Source organism: Dendropsophus ebraccatus, chromosome 4 (genome assembly GCF_027789765.1).
Source record: "Dendropsophus ebraccatus isolate aDenEbr1 chromosome 4, aDenEbr1.pat, whole genome shotgun sequence".
Lineage (NCBI taxonomy): Eukaryota > Metazoa > Chordata > Amphibia > Anura > Hylidae > Dendropsophus > Dendropsophus ebraccatus.
This window is the reverse complement of record NC_091457.1, coordinates 34,854,627-34,876,740: the sequence shown is the minus strand read 5'-3', so window position 1 is coordinate 34,876,740 and position 22,114 is coordinate 34,854,627. Positions and strand designations below refer to the sequence as shown.

At 42.4% G+C, this 22,114-nt stretch overlaps 1 protein-coding gene across 1 annotated transcript in view; it reads left to right on the top strand.

Annotated features, from left to right (window-relative positions):
• Positions 1 to 22,114, top strand: part of CDC42BPG (CDC42 binding protein kinase gamma) — a 68,826-nt gene that overhangs the window by 27,389 nt on the left and 19,323 nt on the right. The window contains exons 2-10 of the mRNA XM_069965504.1: positions 7,521 to 7,612; positions 9,957 to 10,040; positions 15,690 to 15,785; positions 16,030 to 16,178; positions 16,449 to 16,542; positions 17,213 to 17,413; positions 18,796 to 19,044; positions 19,770 to 19,849; positions 21,642 to 21,730. Of these exons, the coding sequence (XP_069821605.1) occupies positions 7,521 to 7,612; positions 9,957 to 10,040; positions 15,690 to 15,785; positions 16,030 to 16,178; positions 16,449 to 16,542; positions 17,213 to 17,413; positions 18,796 to 19,044; positions 19,770 to 19,849; positions 21,642 to 21,730 (1,134 nt within the window). The remainder of the gene's footprint in view (positions 1 to 7,520; positions 7,613 to 9,956; positions 10,041 to 15,689; positions 15,786 to 16,029; positions 16,179 to 16,448; positions 16,543 to 17,212; positions 17,414 to 18,795; positions 19,045 to 19,769; positions 19,850 to 21,641; positions 21,731 to 22,114) is intronic.

Here is a 22,114-nt window from a genome sequence, read left to right as displayed (position 1 = left end):
GTGTTCCGGCATGTTGGTAAAAATGTTTACTTCCGGCCTGACATTGGCGGGTTAGCTCCTATCCCCCTCTCCGGCCTGCTGCTGTGAAGACACAGGAGCGGGCCACAGAGCAGGGCAGCAGCTGACAATGTCAAAGACCCGCCTCTGTGACTCTGTTAGCCCAGAATAAACAAAGTGTTTACTGAAGATGCCGGATCACAGATCATTGCTAAAGGTATGTATGTGAGGCTTGTGTGATTGGCATCTGTAAACAGGCAGCACGGATAGGTCACCTTTAACAATAGAATATGATTTAACATCCAAAAGGGTGTCAAAATCGTTGTTTTTTTCCCCCTAAAACCTCTATAAATACACTATGAATTCTGTTTATTGCTTTATGGATGTTAGAAGTATACGTCACTATGTAGGGGTCATTCTAGGTTATTGCAGCTCGACTTTTGTTTGTCATTGGCGATTAAGCTGTTATTGCCCAGCTTTTGTCTAAATAATTCTGCTGCGGATCCTGTACGTGTGAATGCACCCTTAAAGAGGAAGTCCCACAAACACTAAAATCGGTGAGAATGGTGACCCTGTTGCTCCCGGGTCTCTTTCACAGCAGCCGTCTGTCATCTCCTGCTGGAAACCCGGTACATCTAGTACCTGCCTCTTCCGGCAGCAATGCCATGGTCCAGCTGAGCTATTGCACGCTCAGCCAGTCACTGATTGGCTGAGCGGGCTATCACTTAGCTGGGGATGTACCGTTGCGACTAGCAAGGCTGCAGGACCCCAGCTGCTGTAAGTCACCCGCCGGTTCCCCCGTCTGCCTGCTGATTTTTAGTATTCATGGGACTTCTCCTTTAAAGGGGTTATCCAGCACTACAAAAACATGGTCACTTTTCCCACTACTGTTGTCTCCAGTTCAGGTGCAGTTTGCAATTAAAGGGGTGCTCCAGCGTGGGGGCACTTTTTTTTGGGGACCGGGGAGGAGGTGGCTGAAATAAAAGACGTCCACTTACCTCCCCGGTTCCAGCGGCGGGTCCCGCATCGCGGCGCTTTGGTTCCCAGACGCTTCCTGGTGTCTGACGCCGCCCGAGACGCTACGTCTCAGGGCCGCTCAGCCACTCGGTGAAGGAGGCGGGATCCGTTTGAAGTCCACTCGGATCCCGCCTCCTTCACTGAGTGGCTGAGCGACCCTGAGACGTAGCGTCTCTGGCGGCGTCAGACATCAGGAAGCGGCCGGGAACCGGGCAACGGAGCGCCGTGATGTGGGACCCACCGCTGGAACCAGGGAGGTAAGTGGACGTCTTTTATTTCAGCCACCTCCTCCCCGGTCCCCCCAAAAAAGTACCCCCACGTTGGAGCACCCCTTTAAGCTCCATTTACTTAAATGGAACTGAGTTTCAAAACCCCACCCAAACTGGAGACAACAGTAGGGGGAAAGTGGCCATGTTTTTGTAGCGCTGGATAACCCCTTTAAGGTTCCTCTTGGGTGCAGCGTGAAACATGATTTGAATGTCAGCCCTGCTTATTGGCTGAGACAGACTCCTTCAGCTTGTCCCAAGTACTGGAATACATCCTGTGTTCTTTGATGGATTTTTATTGGATTTTTATTTATTTGATTTTTTTTTTTTATTAATTAATTTTTTTTTTTTTATATATATATATTGGTATAAGTAACCAGACCATTTTCTCTTCTCTTTCAATTTATTATTTATCATAATTTTTGGGTTTGGAAATACTGGAAACATTTCTGTTTAGTAAATACTGATCTGAGAGGTGGAAAGTTGGCAGTCACTGCCTTCTTACCTCCACCAACGTAAAATCCATATTTTCCTTATACAGTGCTGCTTTAAACCTGGCACTATATAGAATTACTCTGCTGAGAGAATGACCTTCCTTGCTTCCCTTCTTTATACAATTTCATAATTCTCTTGAAGTTGAACTTGCACTGTAGTTATATGTACCTGTAAAAGGTTATACTCGTAGGGAGTTGCATAACACGACTTTGCGAATACATATCCATTAAAGAACCAGTTATCAGTCTCCAGCTTCATGCAGAGGAGAGCTGTTTATGTATTAGGTGTGGTCCAAAACTGGAACTTTGCTCAGGAATTTCTGGATGACTTCTAATCTGTCACTTGAATGGTCCGTGATTGATGCGAGTTTAGTTCGGAGCGGTCAAGTCATAACAGCAGTGAAGTAATGGTGGGATAGATAGAATGCCTTACTACTTATTTAGTTTACAGTGTATCAACCTCTACACTGCCTTTATCATGAGCAATGCTAAACAAGAGTGAATAAAAAATATACAGCATACTGTAAAGTATCACTGTCTTTTAAATTAGTACAGGCGATTTTAAGAAACTTTGTAAATGGGTTTATTAGCCGAAAAATGCATTTTTATTATGAAAAAGCAGTTTGAAGCTCTCCCCCCTGTCTTTATGGTTCTCTTATGGAGAGGGGAGGGGTTGAGGGAGCTGAGGCACCAAAACAGGACAACAAAGAGTTAATTTACAGCTACATCACCAGGCTATCTCCTCTGAGGTCAGCACTGACCTCTCTGACCTCTTAATAGAGGCTTTGTAATCCTTTGTTCTCTGCTGCTGGCTAATCGGCCTCCTTCCCCCTCCCCTCTCCATAGAACAGACAGGGCCCGACTGATGCAACAAGACGCAATTTCCTGATAATGAGCAGTGGATAAGAGGGGGGTTGGGGGACCTGAGGAACAGTGACACTTTAAGTGATCATTGTCCTTTCAGGAAACTTCCCTCTGGTCCACAGCCAATGTAATTCCTAACTTTTTTTTTTTTTAATTGCTTCAAGAATTACCCCAAATGAACAGCTCCAAAGCCCTGGCCACTAGGTGTTCCCCTTTCCTACAGTCAGCTGCATAATGCCTGTTGTCAGGGAAAATCTGTATCTAGCAACAGCCTCAACCAAATGGATTACAGGAAGTGGGGTGGTTAGAGTTAGAACTGACTTGAGAGAGTCGGGGGCAGGAAGCTGCTGTTTCTTTCCTTTCTGTTCATATGGAACATTTCAAACCCAGTGCATTAGTTATCCTTTATTATCTGTACTAATATACTGTATAAATCATCCCCTGGCGCAGTGCATCTGGATCAATGCACTTTCACCAGCACTGTGTCATGGCATAGTGAGACGTGTGACGTGCCATGTTTTCCTGTGCTGTGATTAACTAGAGAAGTTAGAGAAAGAAGAACCTGTATGTTCACTACTGTTCACTACCGGAAAAACTGTTTAGCCCTGGTCCCACCCCCTGAAATGTAGTGAATAGGATATAACTTAGCACCATGGAGGGGCCACTGAGCTCACTATACACATGACGTAATTGTATTCCATTGGCACCATAAACATGCATGATTCAGAGGAAAAGCCTGGAGTGTCCTTAAAGAGTCACTGCCGTTAAATTTTTTTTTTGCAGAAATCAATAGTCCAGGCAATTTTAAGAAACTTGTCATTGGGTTTATTAGACAAATATGCCATTATCTGCATGTAAAAAGACTTTTCCCAGCCTCTCGTTTCTGTCATCCACTTCGCAGAATCAGGAAATCTCAACTGTGTTTTTTTTTTTTTTTTATCAGTCGGATCTGTCTGTTCTATGAAGAGGGGAGGGGGGAAGGAGCGAGATTAGTGGGCAGCAGAGAGCAGAGAACAAAGGATTGCTCAGCGGGGGAGCTATTCACGGTGCTATACAGAGGTCAGAGAGGTCAGTGGTGACTGCAGAGGAGAGAGCCCCTGATGTGAATGTAAATTAACTCTTTGTTGTCCTGTTTTGCTGCCTTTACTTTCTCTCTCCATAGGAAAACTATAAAGACAGGGGGAGAGCTTCAAACTGCTTTTTCATGATAAAAATTCATTTTTTGACTAATAAAACCAATTACAAAGTTTCTTAAAATTGCCTGGACTATTGATTTCTGCAAAAAAATGTTAACGAAAGTTACACTTTAAAGTGTACCTGTCATTTTTAACTTTTAAAATGTAATTTAACAGAGAATATAAAGATCATATAAAGCATGTATGCAATTTATGTTCTATTATTATTTTTATGCTTTAAAACAAAGCTGTACTTACTTTTTAGTCTTGCGATGGTTGACAAAATGAGACTAAACGCAGATAGTCTTGGCCAATACAGTGTGTCATGTCTCAATGCATCCTCAATCAAATTGCTGCCTTCTCTGAGTGCTCAGAAGATTACTTCCTGTGTTTAGTCTTTTATTTTTCTCTCTCTCGAAGAGTCTAAACACAGGAAGTCCTGTGTTTTCCAAAAAAAAAAAGGTTATGTAAATTGCAAACTTGCTTTATATCACATCCTCTGTTGATTTTGAGATTTTTAACAACAGTGGCACTTTCAGCTGCATACTCCAGGGCTTCTAGTAATGCATAAGCTGAGTGTTGGGTAATCCATACTCCTAGAAGTGGGAAGGACAAAATGAATACTGACTGGATGGAAGGGGTACCTGAGTTTATATCTTCAGACAAATTATGCATTGCCCATCTGGTCATGTCACTTTGTGGCAGCTATATAATGTGGCAGCTTTATAATGTAGGTTTTCCTTGGGGTGATACCACTTTGCTGGCACGCTAGCTGTTTTCCTTTCCTTGCTTGGAGGTGTGGAAGTCTGTCAATTTGATACTTTGCCAGATTTCCATTCTCTCCATTCTCCATACGCTTTGTTGTTCACTTAGGAGCATGTAGGAAGCCTCCACCAGTCTGTTCTGTACCCACCCTTCTGTGTGTTTTCCATATCTGCTCCTACACATAGAATTCTGGGAATGAGCAGGAGAGGAGAGACCTGCCCACCAACCACTTGTGCTCCATTTTGGCCGGCAGCACTTGCTCTGCTACAAAAAGTCCATGTTACTTTTCCATTTAATTGTGCGCATCTTCTTGTTCACAATTTAAATAAATATTGTGTTTGTCTGTGTCCTGGTCCTTAGTCATGGTTGACATTGAAGTATCTTTTATTTCAGACTACCCAAAAAGTAATTTACTCTAATACTTACCATGTACACAGTGCTGCCTCCTGAATGTAATCCCTCTCATCATTCTCAGCTGGTTACACCAGTGCTGATTTTGCCATATAACTCCTTCCTTTTTTCTGTTAGTTTCTTTTTCTGCTCACCTAGGACCCTGCAAACCTAATACATTAATAACCCCCTTTCCTACATGCAATCTATAGTAATATATAGTTAATCATCCCCTAGCACACTGCCAGTCTAAGGACCGCTTCTGAGTAGGTGCTGAAGTGAAAATACCCCAGAAATATGCATGTATATGCATGTAGTTATATATGGTAACACAATTTGAAATAGAATTTAAAGGGAACCAATCACTTAAAAAACTGCTATAACGCTATGGGAATGTGCTGTAGCAGCGCACTTCCCAAACATGCTTCTACACCCCTGTTCCTGGAATGTACAGCCTTAAAACTTACTTTATAAACTTGGAGCCCTGTATGTAAATTGCCCCCAAGTAGTCACGGTGGGCGGTGCGCTGCGGCAAGTAGTCACGGTCCTTGGGCGTTCCGGAGTGGAGCGTGATTAGCCTGCATAATTATGGCGACGTCACCGAGAGGCGTGCTGTCCCTAACGTCAGCACGCCTATGTTCTTTCTGTGCCGCTCATGTGCAGTACAGCGGGTCCGGTCTACGCCGTACTGTGCAGTTGAAAAATAGCTTTGAACTCATTGCTGGACCTCCAGCAATGAGTTTGAGGCTTTCTGCACCTGCGCAGTACGGCGCGGACCGGACCCGCTGTACTGAGCATGAGTAGCACAGAAAGAACGTAGGCGTGCTGACGTTAGGGAAAGCACGCCTCTCGGTGACGTTGCCATAATTATGCAGGCTAATCACGTCCAGAGGGGTGTGATTACCACTCCGGAACGCCCAGGGACCCGTGACTACTTGCCGCAGCTCCCCGCCCACCGTGACTACTTGGGGGCAATTTAAATACAGGGCGCCAAGTTTATAAAGTAAGTTTTCAGGCTGTACACTAAAGGAATGGGGGTTGTAGAAGCATGAAGCAGCGTTATAGCCGTTTTTTAAGTGATTGGTTCCCTTTAACCCTAGATTCTTAGGTTTTGCATAGGATCTTGGTCTAGCTGAATATTAGCATATCTATTTGAATAGGTTTGGAGCTTTAAAAATTGGTCACATGATCCTAATATTTGCATGAATGACTTAGTAGATTTCTTTCTACCTTGTAGTCTTTGTGAGGATTTTTATGTGAAATGTCCAATATCTCTGCTTTGAGGAGACATGTTGACACATGTGCTGCACCATCACACTGAAGCAGTGCATAGTCTTCCTCCGATCTGTAGCTAGATACTGTTGCTGTGTAGAAAAACTGTTATTGAATCCAGATATTATTGCACGATGAGACATGTCATCCCCGTGCCTCTGGGTACAATAGCCAGTCTATTACACCTGAGGCCACATGTTGGTTTTCAACAAAAATGACAGCAGTTAATATATGGCACTTGTATTTCTTCATAGTAACCACAGAAGCTCAGTGCAACAAGGAAATACAGCTACTTCTCGTGATCATTGTACTATGAGTAGCTAAAGCAGCCACCCTGTTCTTTAAAACTATGAAAGACCACATAGGCAATATTACTAAAGAAAGTGGGTCACCCAGGATGGTCTCAGTTATTGCGTCGCCCCTTGCATAATGTTATATTCCACTTTAATAAAGTGTAGCAAAATCTTTAAAATCTGATGTAATACCAAAATACTCTGATCGCCTTCCTCATATTGCGTTACAGAGAGACCTAGGAGGACAAACAAATTGTGTCTGTGTAATATTCCATAATCTTGATACTGCTGATAGTGTTGCTATTTTGTTAGCCAGGAAATGTTATTGTCTGTATATCCTGTTCCCATTTGAACATTTAAAGCCTATGTCATACAGTTCTGATAGATGTGGATCCCGTGTCTGGGACCTGCACCTTTCTGGAGAGCAAGGGACCCCCAGACTCCTGTGATCCACCTCATTGCTGTTTTACACAGTGTATTTCTACAGAGTACCTCTTTAAATAGCCTAATACTGCATCTGAACTTGAGTGAACATCCTAACCAGTATAGACAATGAATAGTGTCTATTTTCTATCCTATGGCTGGGTTCACACACTGTATACTTCAGGCAGTATTTGGTCCTCAAGTCAGGTCCTCATAGCAACCAAAACCAGGAGTGGATTGAAAACACAGAAAGGCTCTGTTCACACAATGTTGAAATTGAGTGGATGGCCGTCATATAACGGTAAATAACTGCCATTATTTCAATATAACAGCAGTTGTTTTAAAATAACAGCAAAAATTTGCCATTAAATGACGGCCATCCACTCAATTACAACATTATGTGAACATAGCCTTTCTGTGTTTTCAATCCACTCCTGGTTTTGGTTGCTATACAGCCTCACAAATACAGCCTCAAATATACATAGTGTGAACCCAGCCTATACTTGCATATTATAAAAATAGGTGGTTGTGTCTGAATTTTTTTTTTCCTATTTCTTTTTTCAGCTGAGCCATTTGCCTCAAAAATCAAACAAATGAGACTCAAAAGAGAAGACTTTGAAATTTTAAAAGTAATTGGGAGAGGAGCATTCGGCGAGGTAAGTGCTGTATCTGATCTCCGTACATGCATCATATGCTGCAAAATTGCATACAGAAAGTGTACATATAAAACAATACATTGTTGTAGCATTGCATCATTGTAGCAGTGAATAAGCACATCAGAAGTCCCTGCTCCTTTACACACATTACGTAGTATTCCATGCTAATCTTTAAGCGTGCTACATAATGTACGTGCAGGAGCTCTCAGCTATATAGCAGCACACATCTTATTCTACGTAATCTTAGTCACTGTAGTAGTAATATGTGGTCCTGGTGTGGAGGGGCACACACCACTTTTTTGGTTACATGAAGCGGTGTGTACCCTTGTCTGACCGTGCCCCAGAATCTTGTACCCAGGTGCCTTATGCAAATAAGGAAAATGGCTGAATGTTATCTCTATTACTGTTAATGAACAAACTACCCTATACAGAGACCAATGTTACCCACATACAATGACTGTAATTACACAGACTATGCAGGGTGCATAAGTGATTACATCCAGTGACACACAGATGAAAGCAGCGCTTGCTAGAACTGGGGATCCAGAGCAAGTACCTAGGATTCCCAGTGTTTGCGACCCCCAGAAATTGTGCCCCCCCATGAGTCATATAGGTATGGCGTCTTAGGTGAGTTCCTACCGATTGTCTCAGCCCTGAGTGAGAACAAAGGACCAGAACCACTTAGCCTCGTGCAGTGCCTTGTTTCTCCTGGGTGCTCCTTAGAAAGCTAAGGTTCCAAGTACCATTTCAGCAAAAGCTTATAAGCCTTTCAGCACTGGGCAATGTACAAAAGCCCAGCAGAGAACGAATAGTGCGCTGGATGCACAACAAGAGCATTTTTTTTAAAATTTAATTTCAGTGCTATCGAGCTCAAAACAAAGTTCATAACCATAAGCGCTTTATGTAGTGTCTTCTGTGTTGACATGTGATATCTTAACATTGGGTCCAAAGCCTGGGGCCATACTACAGTCTGATGACATTTGCTATTATTTAAGCATCTAATATTTCATCGATAGTTTTTATACGCACATTTACCAATAATAAGCCAGTCCAGATGTCAGTGTTCACCCAGGTGGCTGACGCTGAATCCAAGACTGTACCTGACTGATCGTACCTGGAAATGTTATGGATATCTCCCTTACTTTGTAATCTCAGGCATTGAGCTTGTCCGTAATCCTATCTTAACATAGAGATAAATTAAAAAAACAAACAAACAAAAGCCTTCCTGCTAAACGGCTTTATAAATGTTTTTGAGTGGGATTTTACTGCTTAGATCCCCCTACCATCCTTAGAAGAGGTGTCCCAGTGCTTTGACCCATAGGCTGTCCGCCAGTTTCTCCTTGCCTTGCTGGACTTGACTGACCAGTCTCTGCCCATGCATTCATCAGTAGAGATTGCCACTGAAAATAATCAAATGGGTACCCTTTAACATGGGAAAAGTCCCATTTAACACAACAGTAAGGTTGTACTTGTGCTATAGTTTTCTCACTGTAATGCTTTATGTCCTTTTTGATTGATCGGTCTGGGGCATTCAGTGCTCCTAGGAACACAGATTGAATTTAGTCTATTTGTAATGTGAAAGTAGTTAACAAATAAGTAGTCTCTTTCCAGCGAAAGGACAAGGAGGTTCAAGACAGCTACATGGTCAGATATCCTCCAGTTATTGTTTTATCTATCTAGTCCATCATAAAAAATTGTTGTAGGAAAACCCCTTTAGAGGGAAACCATGAGCAGGTTAGAAGCTTCCAACCTGCTGAAATGTCCCCATAGTGCATGGGGTACTGAGGATGAAGGTATTTTTTTTTTTTTTACCTTTTATCCTTGGTGCCATTTTTGTGTATGCCAATTAGGCTGTTTGAAGCACTGGGGGCGAGGCTGCCACCCTAAGTGTTTTGGTCCGTCCTTGGCTGGCCTTCTAATGAATATTCTTCCAGTGCTGTGCAGGGATGAGTGCTGGAGTGACCCTAAGGGTGGATCAGTAGCCCCAACCCAGTGCAAAAAACACTCATTAGCATATGGATTGAACAACAAAGTGCACGAAAATGGTGCAGAGGATGAAGGTAAATTCGCAGCACCCTTTGTGCTATAGGTACATATCTTCAGGTTAGAGACTTCTAACCTGCTGGTAGTTCCCCTTTAAGGAAATGATTAGAGATTAACTTTAACATGCGTCTAACCAGCAGTGTGTTAGTATAAGGGGACCTATTCAGCAATGGGGAGTTCGGTATTTGACTCGTCATACGACAGTTAATTGCCAAATGAAAAGCTACATCAATAGGTCTTTTAATAAACTAAGTTTATTATACTGTAATTTTATTTCCCTTTTTTTTTTCTGTCTTTCCAGGTTGCAGTGGTGAAAATGAAGGGCAGTGGAAAAATCTTCGCCATGAAAATCCTTCATAAATGGGAGATGCTGAAACGAGCTGAAGTAGGTTTTAGTTTAGGCGTTTCTGTGGATATAGTTACTTTGTATAATCACACTGGTGTAGCAGGTGTAAGTTTTGTGGTAAATTGATTTTCATTACCAGTTATAAAACTGCAACACGGGTTGGGCACCATAACAAGTAAAGGATAGTACAATGGTTACCCATCAGTAGGAAGGAGGAGAAGTCTGGGTTTAATGGGTATATTGGTCAATTGGTCCTCATCTATTGAAGCATCACACCCACCCTGTGCTATCTGGCATAAAGATGGTAATGTTTGATTGTTTACATCCTGTAAGTGGCACGGGACGGACGGCAAGATGTAACGCCACTGCCGACTCTACCCCCCTTTGCAGCTGCCGGAGCCTCGATGCTGCCTGCCTGAAGCCATGGCCCCCATCAGAGAAAGGAGCTCCCTTGGGGGTCGTACCTGGGGTCTGGGCTTGTGCGGATGCCACAAGCCAGGATGCAGCCTGCTGGGGGGGTGGCCATCTTGAATGGAGCGCATCGGAACGGGTCTGTGCCTCGCTGGGAGGAGGCATCCGCTGGAGAGTGTGCGTTGCCAGGCAGAGCAGTAAAGGAGCAGGAATAGCAGCAATAGACATAGGAGGCAGTTGGCACATGGAGCTGCAATGGAGGAAGAGCAAGAAGTTAAAAAAAAAACGGCAAAGAATGTTTTGGCCTTCCACTACCCAGTCTGTCCCCAGTCAGCTGACAGACTATAAAAGGTAGATAGAAACAGCTGTGGAGAGAGTCCATATTGAGGCAGACGCAGCCTCCCAGAAGAAATGAGGAACGCTGGAATTTTAATGGGTGAGGACTTGCCTCATTGCACACTTGTATTGTTTTCCGGGTCCTTGGGGAACGGTGACAATATATGTTTTGCTTCCAGCCTGCTGTTGACTGCATCGAGTAAGCTTACTAGGTTGTACATCCTGTAAGTTGCGCGGTGTGGCCTCCCTGGATCAGATGTGCGAAACCACAACACCCATCATGCCTGGATAGCTAAAGCTTTGGATTTGGCTGTCCAGGCATGATGGGAAATGTAGTTTTGCAACAGCTGGAGGGCCGCAGTTTGGAGATCCATGCCTTAAACCATTTTGTCATGTTTCTGAAACAGTACTGCTACCATGTGAAGGGGTGTACTTGATCTGCAGCAGTGTTTGTTAGTAATTCATGTCTAGTAACACACCTGAATGCCCATACCCAGGGTTTTCCAGCAGAACATTGTCTGGAACATCATGCACTTCTGCCACCTTGCTTTCTTCCCTTCATACATCCTCTTCCCCAGGTAAGCAACACTTAAACAGCCATCCATCTACATGATGTAGAAGAAAAACATGATGCATCAGATCAGGGCCCCTGCTGTCCCTGCTCCATGGTTCAATTTGCTCCTGTGCCAGCAAAGTATGAGAACAGTCTACACATTTCTATCCTGTGCCTACTACAGCCAGCTTTATTCCCTTCTCAGCTCATATATTGCACCTGTTGCAACGTCTGGAACCAACATGGCACGCAGTCCATTTGCCATCGGAAGTTCGGATATCAGTGAAGACTACTGCGCTGGTTCAGTAATGCGTGCGTCCCTGGTTCCAGACTTCATGAGTGAAAACAATTACATCCACTTACCTCATTGTCTCCAGCCGCTCTGGTCCCCGGCCACTTCCTGGTCTTGAGACAGGACTTAAGATGTGACGTAGCATGCCTGTTCAACCATTCAGCGGCTGTAGTGGTGCCCCTGTATCCATCCATACATCGTGTGTAAAGATACATAGGGGGAATTTATCAAACCCCCTATATCTGCAATTTGGCTGTAGCCCTTGTACACACACAACAGCTTATCCTGAAAAATTGAACATTGTATTTACAATTGTAAACATAAAGAAAAAATTGGCTCCACTCCTCTGGTCAAGCACAGGAACTGTACTAACCTCCCAGTTGCTGGGATGTATTACTATAAGGCTATGTTCACACAACGTTTGTTTTTTTCTTGACAGAATAACAGCCATTGTTTGATAATGACGACCGTAAATAATGTTCATGATCATTATTGATGGCCGTTGTTGTAAAATAACATGCATACAAAGACGACCTGTGAACATAGCCTAAAATGGATGTGGTGTTATGTGATTATTTTGTATCGTTTTTCCTTGATCCCCCTCCATGATGTCTGTATGCCTAAAAGGAAAATATGGATAGGGAGTTTACTCTTTTTTCCCTTTCCCTTCTGTTTCCTGTGCTTTACAAATAAAAGCCCAGAACCCAAGGCATGCTGTTTTCTGATTACTTGCTTTGAAGTGAAGCAGGGAAAGGGAGGATTCTCAGTTTTCGGAGGAGACACACTTTTATAGATTATAGACCTGTTGATGAATCATCGACTTCACATCACTTTCAGCTCAGATTAGTGGAGGAAACTACAGTTTTTATGTCATTTCATGCGAGCTGGTAATTCGCTAGTTCTGAAATGCAGCTCATAAAATATACCGACAAATACAGCATTATAGAGAGAGAGAGGGGGCTCCACCATAAGAAACCTGTTTCCTTAACCCACTGAGAACAAAATCTAGTTTAGGCCTTAGAAGGGCAGCCATTTTTTGGTGTGTAGTTTAATTACACTATGTATATGTATCCATGATATATCTACGTGATATAAAAGAAATTGTAATTCGTTAGACCACCTTCCTCCATTCCTCCATTTTCTAGTTCTGATGCTAACTTGCCATTTGATGCTTTTGATTGGACAGGGGTCAGCACGGGCACTCTGAGCAAGATGTGAGGCACCATGTCTTTCAACACCTTTCTGTCGCATTAACTTTTTTAGCTGCTTGGTTACAGTGGCTCTTCAGTGGGAGCAGGCCTTCATTTACCATTGGTACCAGATGAGCTAGTCGTCACTGCCACATACCTTAGTCAGCCTGCCTTATAATCACTTCATACCAGGAACACCCCACAAGACTTGCCCATTTTGCGCTTACCCAGTCATCTAGCCCTTGTCAAAGTCACCCATATCCTTATCCTTGCCCATTTTTCTTGCTACTACCATCTACTTTAAGAACTGACTCTTCACTAGTTACCTAATAAGAATTCCACCCCTGGACTGGTGTCATTGCCACACAATAATCATTGTCACCTGTCTAGTTTTGATAACATGACGCTACCACCTATTGGAGGTAGCGTCCCTTTTAAGTCTGTTTTTATATTTTTTTTTAATTCCCCCACGCTGCAGGCTGCCACATATACTTATCAATGATGATCAGTGTCTCGTGGCTTCCTACGGTGCAGCTCATATCTCGCGGGCCCCCACGTGACCGCTTCAGCTCTGCAGCTCAGGAGGCTGGAAGTTAGGGTCTCCAATTAATCTCTGAGAGCGCTCTCATAGAGACATGCATTGTAGACCCTGACCTCCAGCTTTTAATAGACCTGTAGAAAAAGAGGGTCAAGAGAGCGGTGACATCACCACCAGCGGGATATGAGAGATGTCGTAGTACTGAAACGAAGCTGCGCCGTGGCTCGCTGATCAACATTGGTAAGTATATGTGGCAGCCAGGGGAACAATAAGAAAAAAAGTCCAGTGAAAATTTTTCTTAAAGTATTGTATTGTCCCCCAAAAGTTATACAAATCACCAATATACACTTATTATGGGAAATGCACATAAAGTGCTTTTTTTCCCTGCACTTACTACTGCATCAAGGCTTCACTTCCTGGATAAAATGGTGATGTCACGACCCGACTCCCAGAGCTGTGCGGGCTGTGGCTGCTGGAGAGGATGATGGCAGGGGGACACTGAGGGACACAGGGCACTGGAGGGACACTGAGCATCTCTCTGCCATCATCCTCTCCAGCAGCCACAGCCCGCACAGCTCTGGTAGTCGGGTCGTGACATCACCATTTTATCCAGTAGTTGAAGCATTGATGAAGTAGTAAGTGTAGGGAAAAAAGCACTTTATAAGCATCATTCGTAATAAGTGTATATTGCTGATTTGTATAACTTTTGGGGGGAAATACAATACCTTAATGAAAATTTTCACGGGACTTCTCCTTTAAGATAAGAGAGCGATTCCATAATGTTTGTACAGATTGCTGAAGAATCAGGATTTGTTTAGCACATATTATGGATCCAGAATGACCTCTTGAGTATTGTGTTTCCTGAGGCTGGATTTACCGTGTCCGCAGCGCAGTCAGAATAGGGCATTGTGAGAGTTGACCTTCCATTCCCCCCAGGTTATGTCAAACTGGAATGCCAAGATGTGTCACTGTTCTATTCACATGTCTGGGATACCTTCCAGAGATCAGACAAGTATAGACAGGCATCTAAACCCATCCTGCACTTTGTGAGTGACTTAGAAGACTCGTGTATGTGTGTTTTATATACTAAGAATATTATCGGTGTATTTGGTGGACATTGCAGATATTACGCGTGCTACTGATATTAATATTAATATAGTAATATTGTGTGCTCCACATTGAACTCTTTAGGTGTTATGATAAAACACACTCCGTAATCCTGAGGGCAGGTGATAAGAGGAAAAATTTACAGTTCTAATCAACTTCAATGCAAAAAATTGTACATGCATATGACCGAGACTAGAGGTGTGCAGTCCCTAAACCTGGTGTCAAGCTTCTTTCAATATCACATTGTAAGGCTATATTTGTGCTATTTGACTAGTAATATGTGTTGCCATTTCCAGTCTTGATCTAGATTAGTAACACAGTAAAATCTCTGTGTAAAGACCACACCATCATGATAGGCTTTCAGTTCTCTAATATATAATGCTAACTGTGAATATCAAGGAACCCAGTGCAGACTGTTAGTGGCTCAAGTTAGGAAGGTCAGTAATGTATGAAATCTACAGTTGTCAGCTGATATATGTATGTACAGAGTGCTATTCTATTAGCTAAAGAAGTGGAAGTATAGTATATAGGATAATCCGAAGATAATAGGAAATAAATGTAGGGTAAGGTGGAAAAATGCATCCACATGAATCCACACTACTGTGTCGCAGAGAAAATTCCTAGATAGAGCAATGTACTGCCGATAACATGGGTAGAAGCTTAGTGCTAAAGCATGGCATTGGCAGTACATCGCTGTACTAATGTACAAATGCAAACTTATTCAGAATTGATACGAAAAAGGATCTTGTGATCTCAAACACAATATGTATGTGTGCTTCTCTTGCAGGTTATATAAATTGGTGTTCTGTACCGAGCCTTGTACGTTGATCTTAAAGACACTATCACTGGAAACATGTAGATTAAAACTTAACCAATTTTATTAGATATGCATTAAAAACGTGGTCCAAAAATCAAGGTCAATAAATAGTGTAAAATATGGCACTATATCAATGAATAAATGGAGTAGTGTGTTTACCAATCTGTGCGATGACACACTATACCCCTCACAATGAATCTTTCCTAGATATAATATAGTGGCACCTATCTGCCACCCCGGTCTCTACGCGTTTCTCCCCTCCGCAACGGGGTTAATGCTGCCACTCTCCAATGTCACTAAGGACAATGCCGGACCAATGAGAAATAAAGCACTGAAAAAATAATAATAAATCAACCCGCATTTGTGAAAAAATACACATTATCTGTCAAGTTGCAAGTGTCACGATCGACAAACCAGTGCATTTTTTATAATTTTTCTTTCCAGACTGCTTGCTTTCGAGAAGAAAGAGACGTGTTGGTGAAGGCAGACACTCAGTGGATCGCCAGCTTACATTATGCATTTCATGATGAGAACTACTTGGTAAGTTATTTAGATTTTTGAAAGAATACCAGAAATAGTATACAGGGTAGTGGTAAATACAATGGCAGCCATTACATGTCATTTGTCATCTGCAGCTCTTGGCTGTCATTGCTTGCTGCATCCTTTTCTGTCCTTTTCCCATTTGGCAAATGTCACTGTAGATATGTTCACCTCTAATCACCTCATGAAGTGATAACCCTTACGGAGATGTATAATGTGTTCTGATGACATTTTATATTTTAAGTACTTGGTGATGGATTACTATGTCGGAGGAGATCTGTTGACTCTGCTCAGCAAGTTTGAGGACCGACTACCCGAGGAGATGTCTCGATTTTACTTGGCAGAAATGGTGCTAGCTATAAATTCAGTACATCAGCTGAACTATGTTCACAGGTGAGGCATGCGCCTAAATCCAGATACAGACTCGTGTTTTTAGGTTTATCCTTTACTTATACATCGTTTTATACATATTTTTAGCTTTAGCCTTTACTTATACATAGTTTAACATGGATCTGTTAACTTTTGTTGCCCTTGATAGTCTAAACTATGAAATGTTATCTAGCTGCAGAATGCTTCTATTTCCCGGTGACTGTTGCTGGATAACGGTACATATCGATGACGTCACGTTTCCGTGTAACATTCAATATGTTTTTATCCCCACAGAGATATCAAGCCTGATAATATTCTAATTGACCTGAAAGGCCACATCCGACTTGCTGACTTTGGGTCTTGTTTGAAAATGCGTCCAGATGGCATGGTAATAATACTGACTGTAGCTGGTGTGTGCATGAACATTGCCTGTTACATTGTTATTTAAACACCCATTGTGTTTGTCATTACCATAGTTTCACCATTGTATATTTGGAAAATAAATTAGTGTAAAAAATATGCAAGTGTTTATTATCCTGAGACACTGACATGGTACAAATGAAACAGAGAGGGGGTGTTGAAAATTGAGGAAAAACATTTTATCTACTTTTTGGGGGGGGTTAAAGGTCAAGACAACCACAGTTGTCATGGCAACAATAAAATCCGCTCTAACGACAAGGTTTTGCACCATGCTTTATTCATTTGGCATAATGTCAGATATTTTTTGTCATTATGTAAATTAGGCTAAAAACCCCAGGTGCGTTCCCCAGTGTGGCAGATGCCCAGCCCATGGCCTTTTATTCTCCACCTCTGTACCCGCTGGCATCCACCTACCCCCTTTGACCGACACTAGATAAAGAAGATCTGGGCTAGACCTGCCTGGGCCTTTACCCCTGGACTTTTAGACTCATTATAAAAGGCTTATATCTCAGTGGGGGATGGAGAGGACTATGGAGATTAAAAATTGGGTGTAATCATGATGAGTAGCCCTGTTTAGCCATTAGATTATTTACACCTCTGTTATCCTAATGACAAGTCCACTTTAATTCCTCTTCCAGGTGGAGTCATCAGTTGCTGTCGGCACCCCAGATTACATTTCGCCAGAAATCCTCCAAGCCATGGAGGATGGCAAGGGCAAGTATGGAACAGAGTGTGACTGGTGGTCACTTGGCGTTTCCATGTATGAAATTCTCTTTGGAGAGACTCCTTTCTATGCGGAATCCCTTGTAGAGACTTATGGAAAAATAATGAACCATGAGGTAAAGTAAATATTCATAGTGTTTTCTCATGAGCTGTCGAAACCTTGTTTTTTGGTTTTGCTTATTGCATGCTTGCACTGTACGATGAATGTTTTAGACTTACAGGCTTTTAAAGCAAAGTGGTTAAAGACAAGTAATGTCTTCTGTCAGTTTACTGTATTTAACAATGTACAGTTATCATGTGCGTAGATTTTGGAAGCTGAAACCCTTTCATTTTTGTTTCTGGTGACTTAAAGGGGTAGTGTGGCGTTTAAAAATTATTCACTTAATAACACACATTACAAAGTTATACTACTTTGTAATGTGTGTTATGTAAGTGAATGGCCCCCTTTCCCGTGTCCCCCCCACCCCCGGAAGTGTGGTGCAGTATACTCGCCAGATAACTGTCGACCCCGGCCGCCATCTTGGGTCGATCAACATAATCTTCAGGAGGCCGGACCGCTCCAGCCGTCCCTCATGCCGGCCCCCCCTCCAGCGCATCATGAGCTTCTCAGACGCGATTGGCTGAGCATAACTGTGCTCAGCCAATCGCTTCTGAGCAGCTGATGACGCGGCAGAGGGGGGCTGGCATGAGGGACGGCTGGGCTCCCGAAGATTACGTCGTTTGACCCAAGATTGCAGCCGGGGTCGATAGTAATCTGGTGAGTATACTGCACCACACTTCCGGAGGTGGGGGGACACAGGGAAGAGGGGCATTCACTTACATAACACACATAACAAAGTTGTATAACTTTGTAATGTGTGTTATTTAGTGATTAATTTTTAAACGCCGCACTACCCCTTTAAAACTGAAAGTTCTGATTGTTTGGTGGAGTGATCATTGGTGGAGTGCAGACTGCACCAAACCAGAAATGTCATATATTAACTCGAGAGATCACCATCTCCAGGGTTAGGAAACACAGGACAGAACACTGTTTTCTGTTTAAACAGACCTTGAACATTTTTATTATCAAAAAATGGTGCAAATAACTCAATAGAAAAATGTAAACTTCTTAAAAGTTCATACGTTTTATACCTGTGGATGTGAACAGCTTCTACCCAGGACCACAAACTATGCACTGTCCATAGTGTTTGCTATTTACCACCAGCAAGTGTCCGTGTGGTTCACACAAGCTTGAATCAGCTGATCTTCCCTTCCCTTCTCTTTACCTTTTGTATTAGCTCTTCCCTTCTTTTTACCTTGTGTATGAACTTTTCTCTACTTACCCCAAACTGTGGACTGTCATGGTCAAGTGATAGTCTTCCCTGTTCTACCCACTCTATTTGGTTTTCAATACAACCTACCATGGTAAGCAAACCCTTCCCTGACACATAGACCCCTAGGTTATTCATATTTCTTGTACGTTTTCTTATGTTTTTTTCCTTCATTTCTCTTGCTGCAGGTACATCTGCAGTTCCCCTCTGACATTACAGATGTATCCGACCATGCGAAGGATCTCATCAGTCACCTTATCTGCCGACAAGAAAATCGACTTGGAAGAGGTGGTGTTGATGACTTTAAGAAACATCCATTCTTTAAAGGAATAGACTGGGATAACTTACATACAACTACTCCACCCTACATCCCAGAGGTGGACAGCCCAGCTGACACTTCCAATTTTGATGTGGATGATGAGTCTTTAAAACATTCGGTAGGTAACAGTTCAAACCATAACCTATAATCTCACTTATAATTGTGGATGTAACTATATACTATATGTGGACGTAACACTAATATTCCTTTTTCACATTGGTGGAGTCCTCGCACTGTAAACCTGTTTGTCAGTCTGTTTTTGACTCTTAGGCTGCATTCACACGTTCCGGGAAGTTGTCCGTGCTTACGGATCCGTGCGCACTGACAATTTTACATTCCATTGCTTTCTATTGGGCTATTCAGATGTTCCGTGATTTCACCGATCCGTGATTCGTTCCGTTAAAAAATAGGACATGTCATTACTCGGAACGGATGCACGGAAAGGATTCCCCATAGAAATCAATGACATCTGTGTTCATCCGTTAAAAACACAGATGTGATGCTTTAACACAGATCCGTGAAAAAAACGGACACGGATGCAAAACAGATGAAAAACGGACTGTTTTGCACGGATCACGGAGGTAGCTGCCGGACCACAATCACGGACCGAGAAAAACACTGAACGTGTGAATGCAGCCTTAGGCACCACTTTGTTTGTATGAACAAGGTAAACACAATGTCTCAGTGTTTTATGACAGGTGGTGTTTTATTTTTTTTATGTTATTTGGCTACTATACATATACACCATATGTATTTTGTCCATTTGTAACATTTAACAAAGTTTACTAGTTTATTAGTGTGTTGTTTTTTAACTCTATTTTTTTATGTTATGTTTGTTTCCAGGAAACACTGCCTCCAAGTAATAACAATGGTTTTGCGACACATCTCCTTCCATTTGTGGGATTTACATTTACATCCAACTGGTATGCATGTTTGTTTTATCTGACTGTACTTTATAGATATGACCCATGACATTAGGATGTTATTGATGACTCTACCATTTTTATTAATTCTCCTTCTTTAGTATAGAATTAGCAAAGTTAAACTCCCCCCAACTCTGAGGGCTTTCTGCTACTGCAAATGAGATAATAAACAATGGATATGGATTTTAACAACCTTTATCACCCTACAAATGTTTTCTATATTCCCCTTAATTTTTAACAATGGTCTCTATTCAAAACCATGTTTTCCCCTCCTAAGTCTGCTGACAAATGGCATCCTTCAGGTCTGATTCCGGTCTGTCACGCTAGACCGGGTCTTTCAAGAAGCTCCATAACCAGAACACTCACAGGGTAAATTTTAGTGAGCGAGGAGGCCATGCTGTTGGGAATAACCGCTGATCAATAAAGGGGTATTCTAATCGCGTAAACTTTTGTTTAGTGATAGGTAATGCTAGCTAGTATACTACTAGCATATACTTTTACTCTTTCTCTCCCACTGAGCTTACACTTGGAATATCCCTGGAGAAATGTGTAATCTCAATGGGAGATGCAGCTGTGCCTAAATCTAAATATCTAAATCGTGATAAATCTGGCTCGGGAGGATGCCATGTCTCTTCCCACCTTGTGATGCCCCCCATTTGGAACGTGGGGGATATGAGTGGTGTACAACATGTAATAGGGGCAAATTTGCGCCTTCTCCATGAGGTACGCTTGGGGCGCATTTTTATAAATGTCCCCCAATGTTTTCTTCTATACACCCCCTAGGAGGACGGCACATCAGGTATGGTACGAGAACGCTTTAGCAGCCCTATTAGGAGCTACTAACAGCGTTATATGCATTCTACTACCGATTGGTTCTCTTTAAAGGTGTCAAGATTAACTAAAGTCAGTATCCTCCTCCGCTCCAAGGCGGGTAAAACAGGTGCAGGTCCAAGGGGTAATAGTGACATAAAATATCATAAAATTTATTAAAAGAATTATGTCAGCGACACAACGCGTTTCGAAGTCCGGTCTAATGACACTTGATAAAGAGACCGGAACGGTCTCGAAAAGCGTTGTGTTATTACCCCTTGTACCTGCGCCTGTTTTACCTGCCTTGTAGTGAAGGACGATACTGACTGTCTTTCATCCCTGTGGGTATTAGTCTGGAGTGGCTGTGGTTCATTCACATGATATAAGAAAGAGTTGTGCCTTACACCAGCACAACCTAATCAGGTGAGAGTTCTATGTGCTTACTTTCACCACTTCAGCCCTGTCTGAGCCCTGTGGAGCGCTGTCTTATATTTTTTTTAACTAAAGGTAGGAATAGTCATAAATAGCTGGATAGGTTCTGTTAATGTTGGGGTTTACTTCCACTAATATTTGTATTATCATTTTTAAGATGGCAAATGCTGTGAGTAGCCTTCAGGTAATTCTTGTACCATCAGGTTTTCCATCTGAGCAGAATAGCTGTCTGCTATTTTAAGCAATAATAGAAAATCGTAAATATAATGCAGTCCTTTAAGCTTGTGCTTTGATCTGTTAAGATCTGTCAAAAATAGAGACTTTGGTGCAGATGCGAGTTTAGGATGGAAATTTTATTTATTTATTTTTTGTATTTTTTGTCTTTGTAGAGCAGTGTTCCCCACCCTGTGGCTCTCCAGCTGTTATAAAACTACAAGTTCCAGCATGCCCTGACAGCCTTTGAGTTGGGAGTTTTTCAACAGCTATAAAGCCACAGGTGGGGATCATTGTTGTAATGTGACTTTATAACTCTGTTTTACTATATTTGCAGCCCCTTATCAGACAAAGGCTCACTGATGAACTGCGTGGTCAGTAATGGAATGGGAACTGCTCCGGGGCAAGAAAAAGACTCCATTTCAGGTAAGTTTTTCCAGACATTTTTCCCAGTTGACTTACAGTTGACTTTCCCAGTTGGTTACATGAGAGGACATACACACGGTGCACAGTCTTCGGATAGCCCAGACAGACCTGCAGTAGAGAGGATTGTTTACTATGCTAACAAGCAGCACTGACAATTTCCTTGTCCACCATCCAGACTCACCATCAGACTTCATTACACACTCCTGTCACTGTTGGGGCCATTTCCAGGTGCTTGGCAGAAGTATAGTCGGTGTGACAAAACCCATTACATGTCCTGCCATTAACAGCAGACGTGATATGACATCAGTATATGAATATACACTTCATGATGGATAATTGAGTGACTGTTTGTTACCAAAGGCGGCCAGTTGTCCTAAAGTGTAC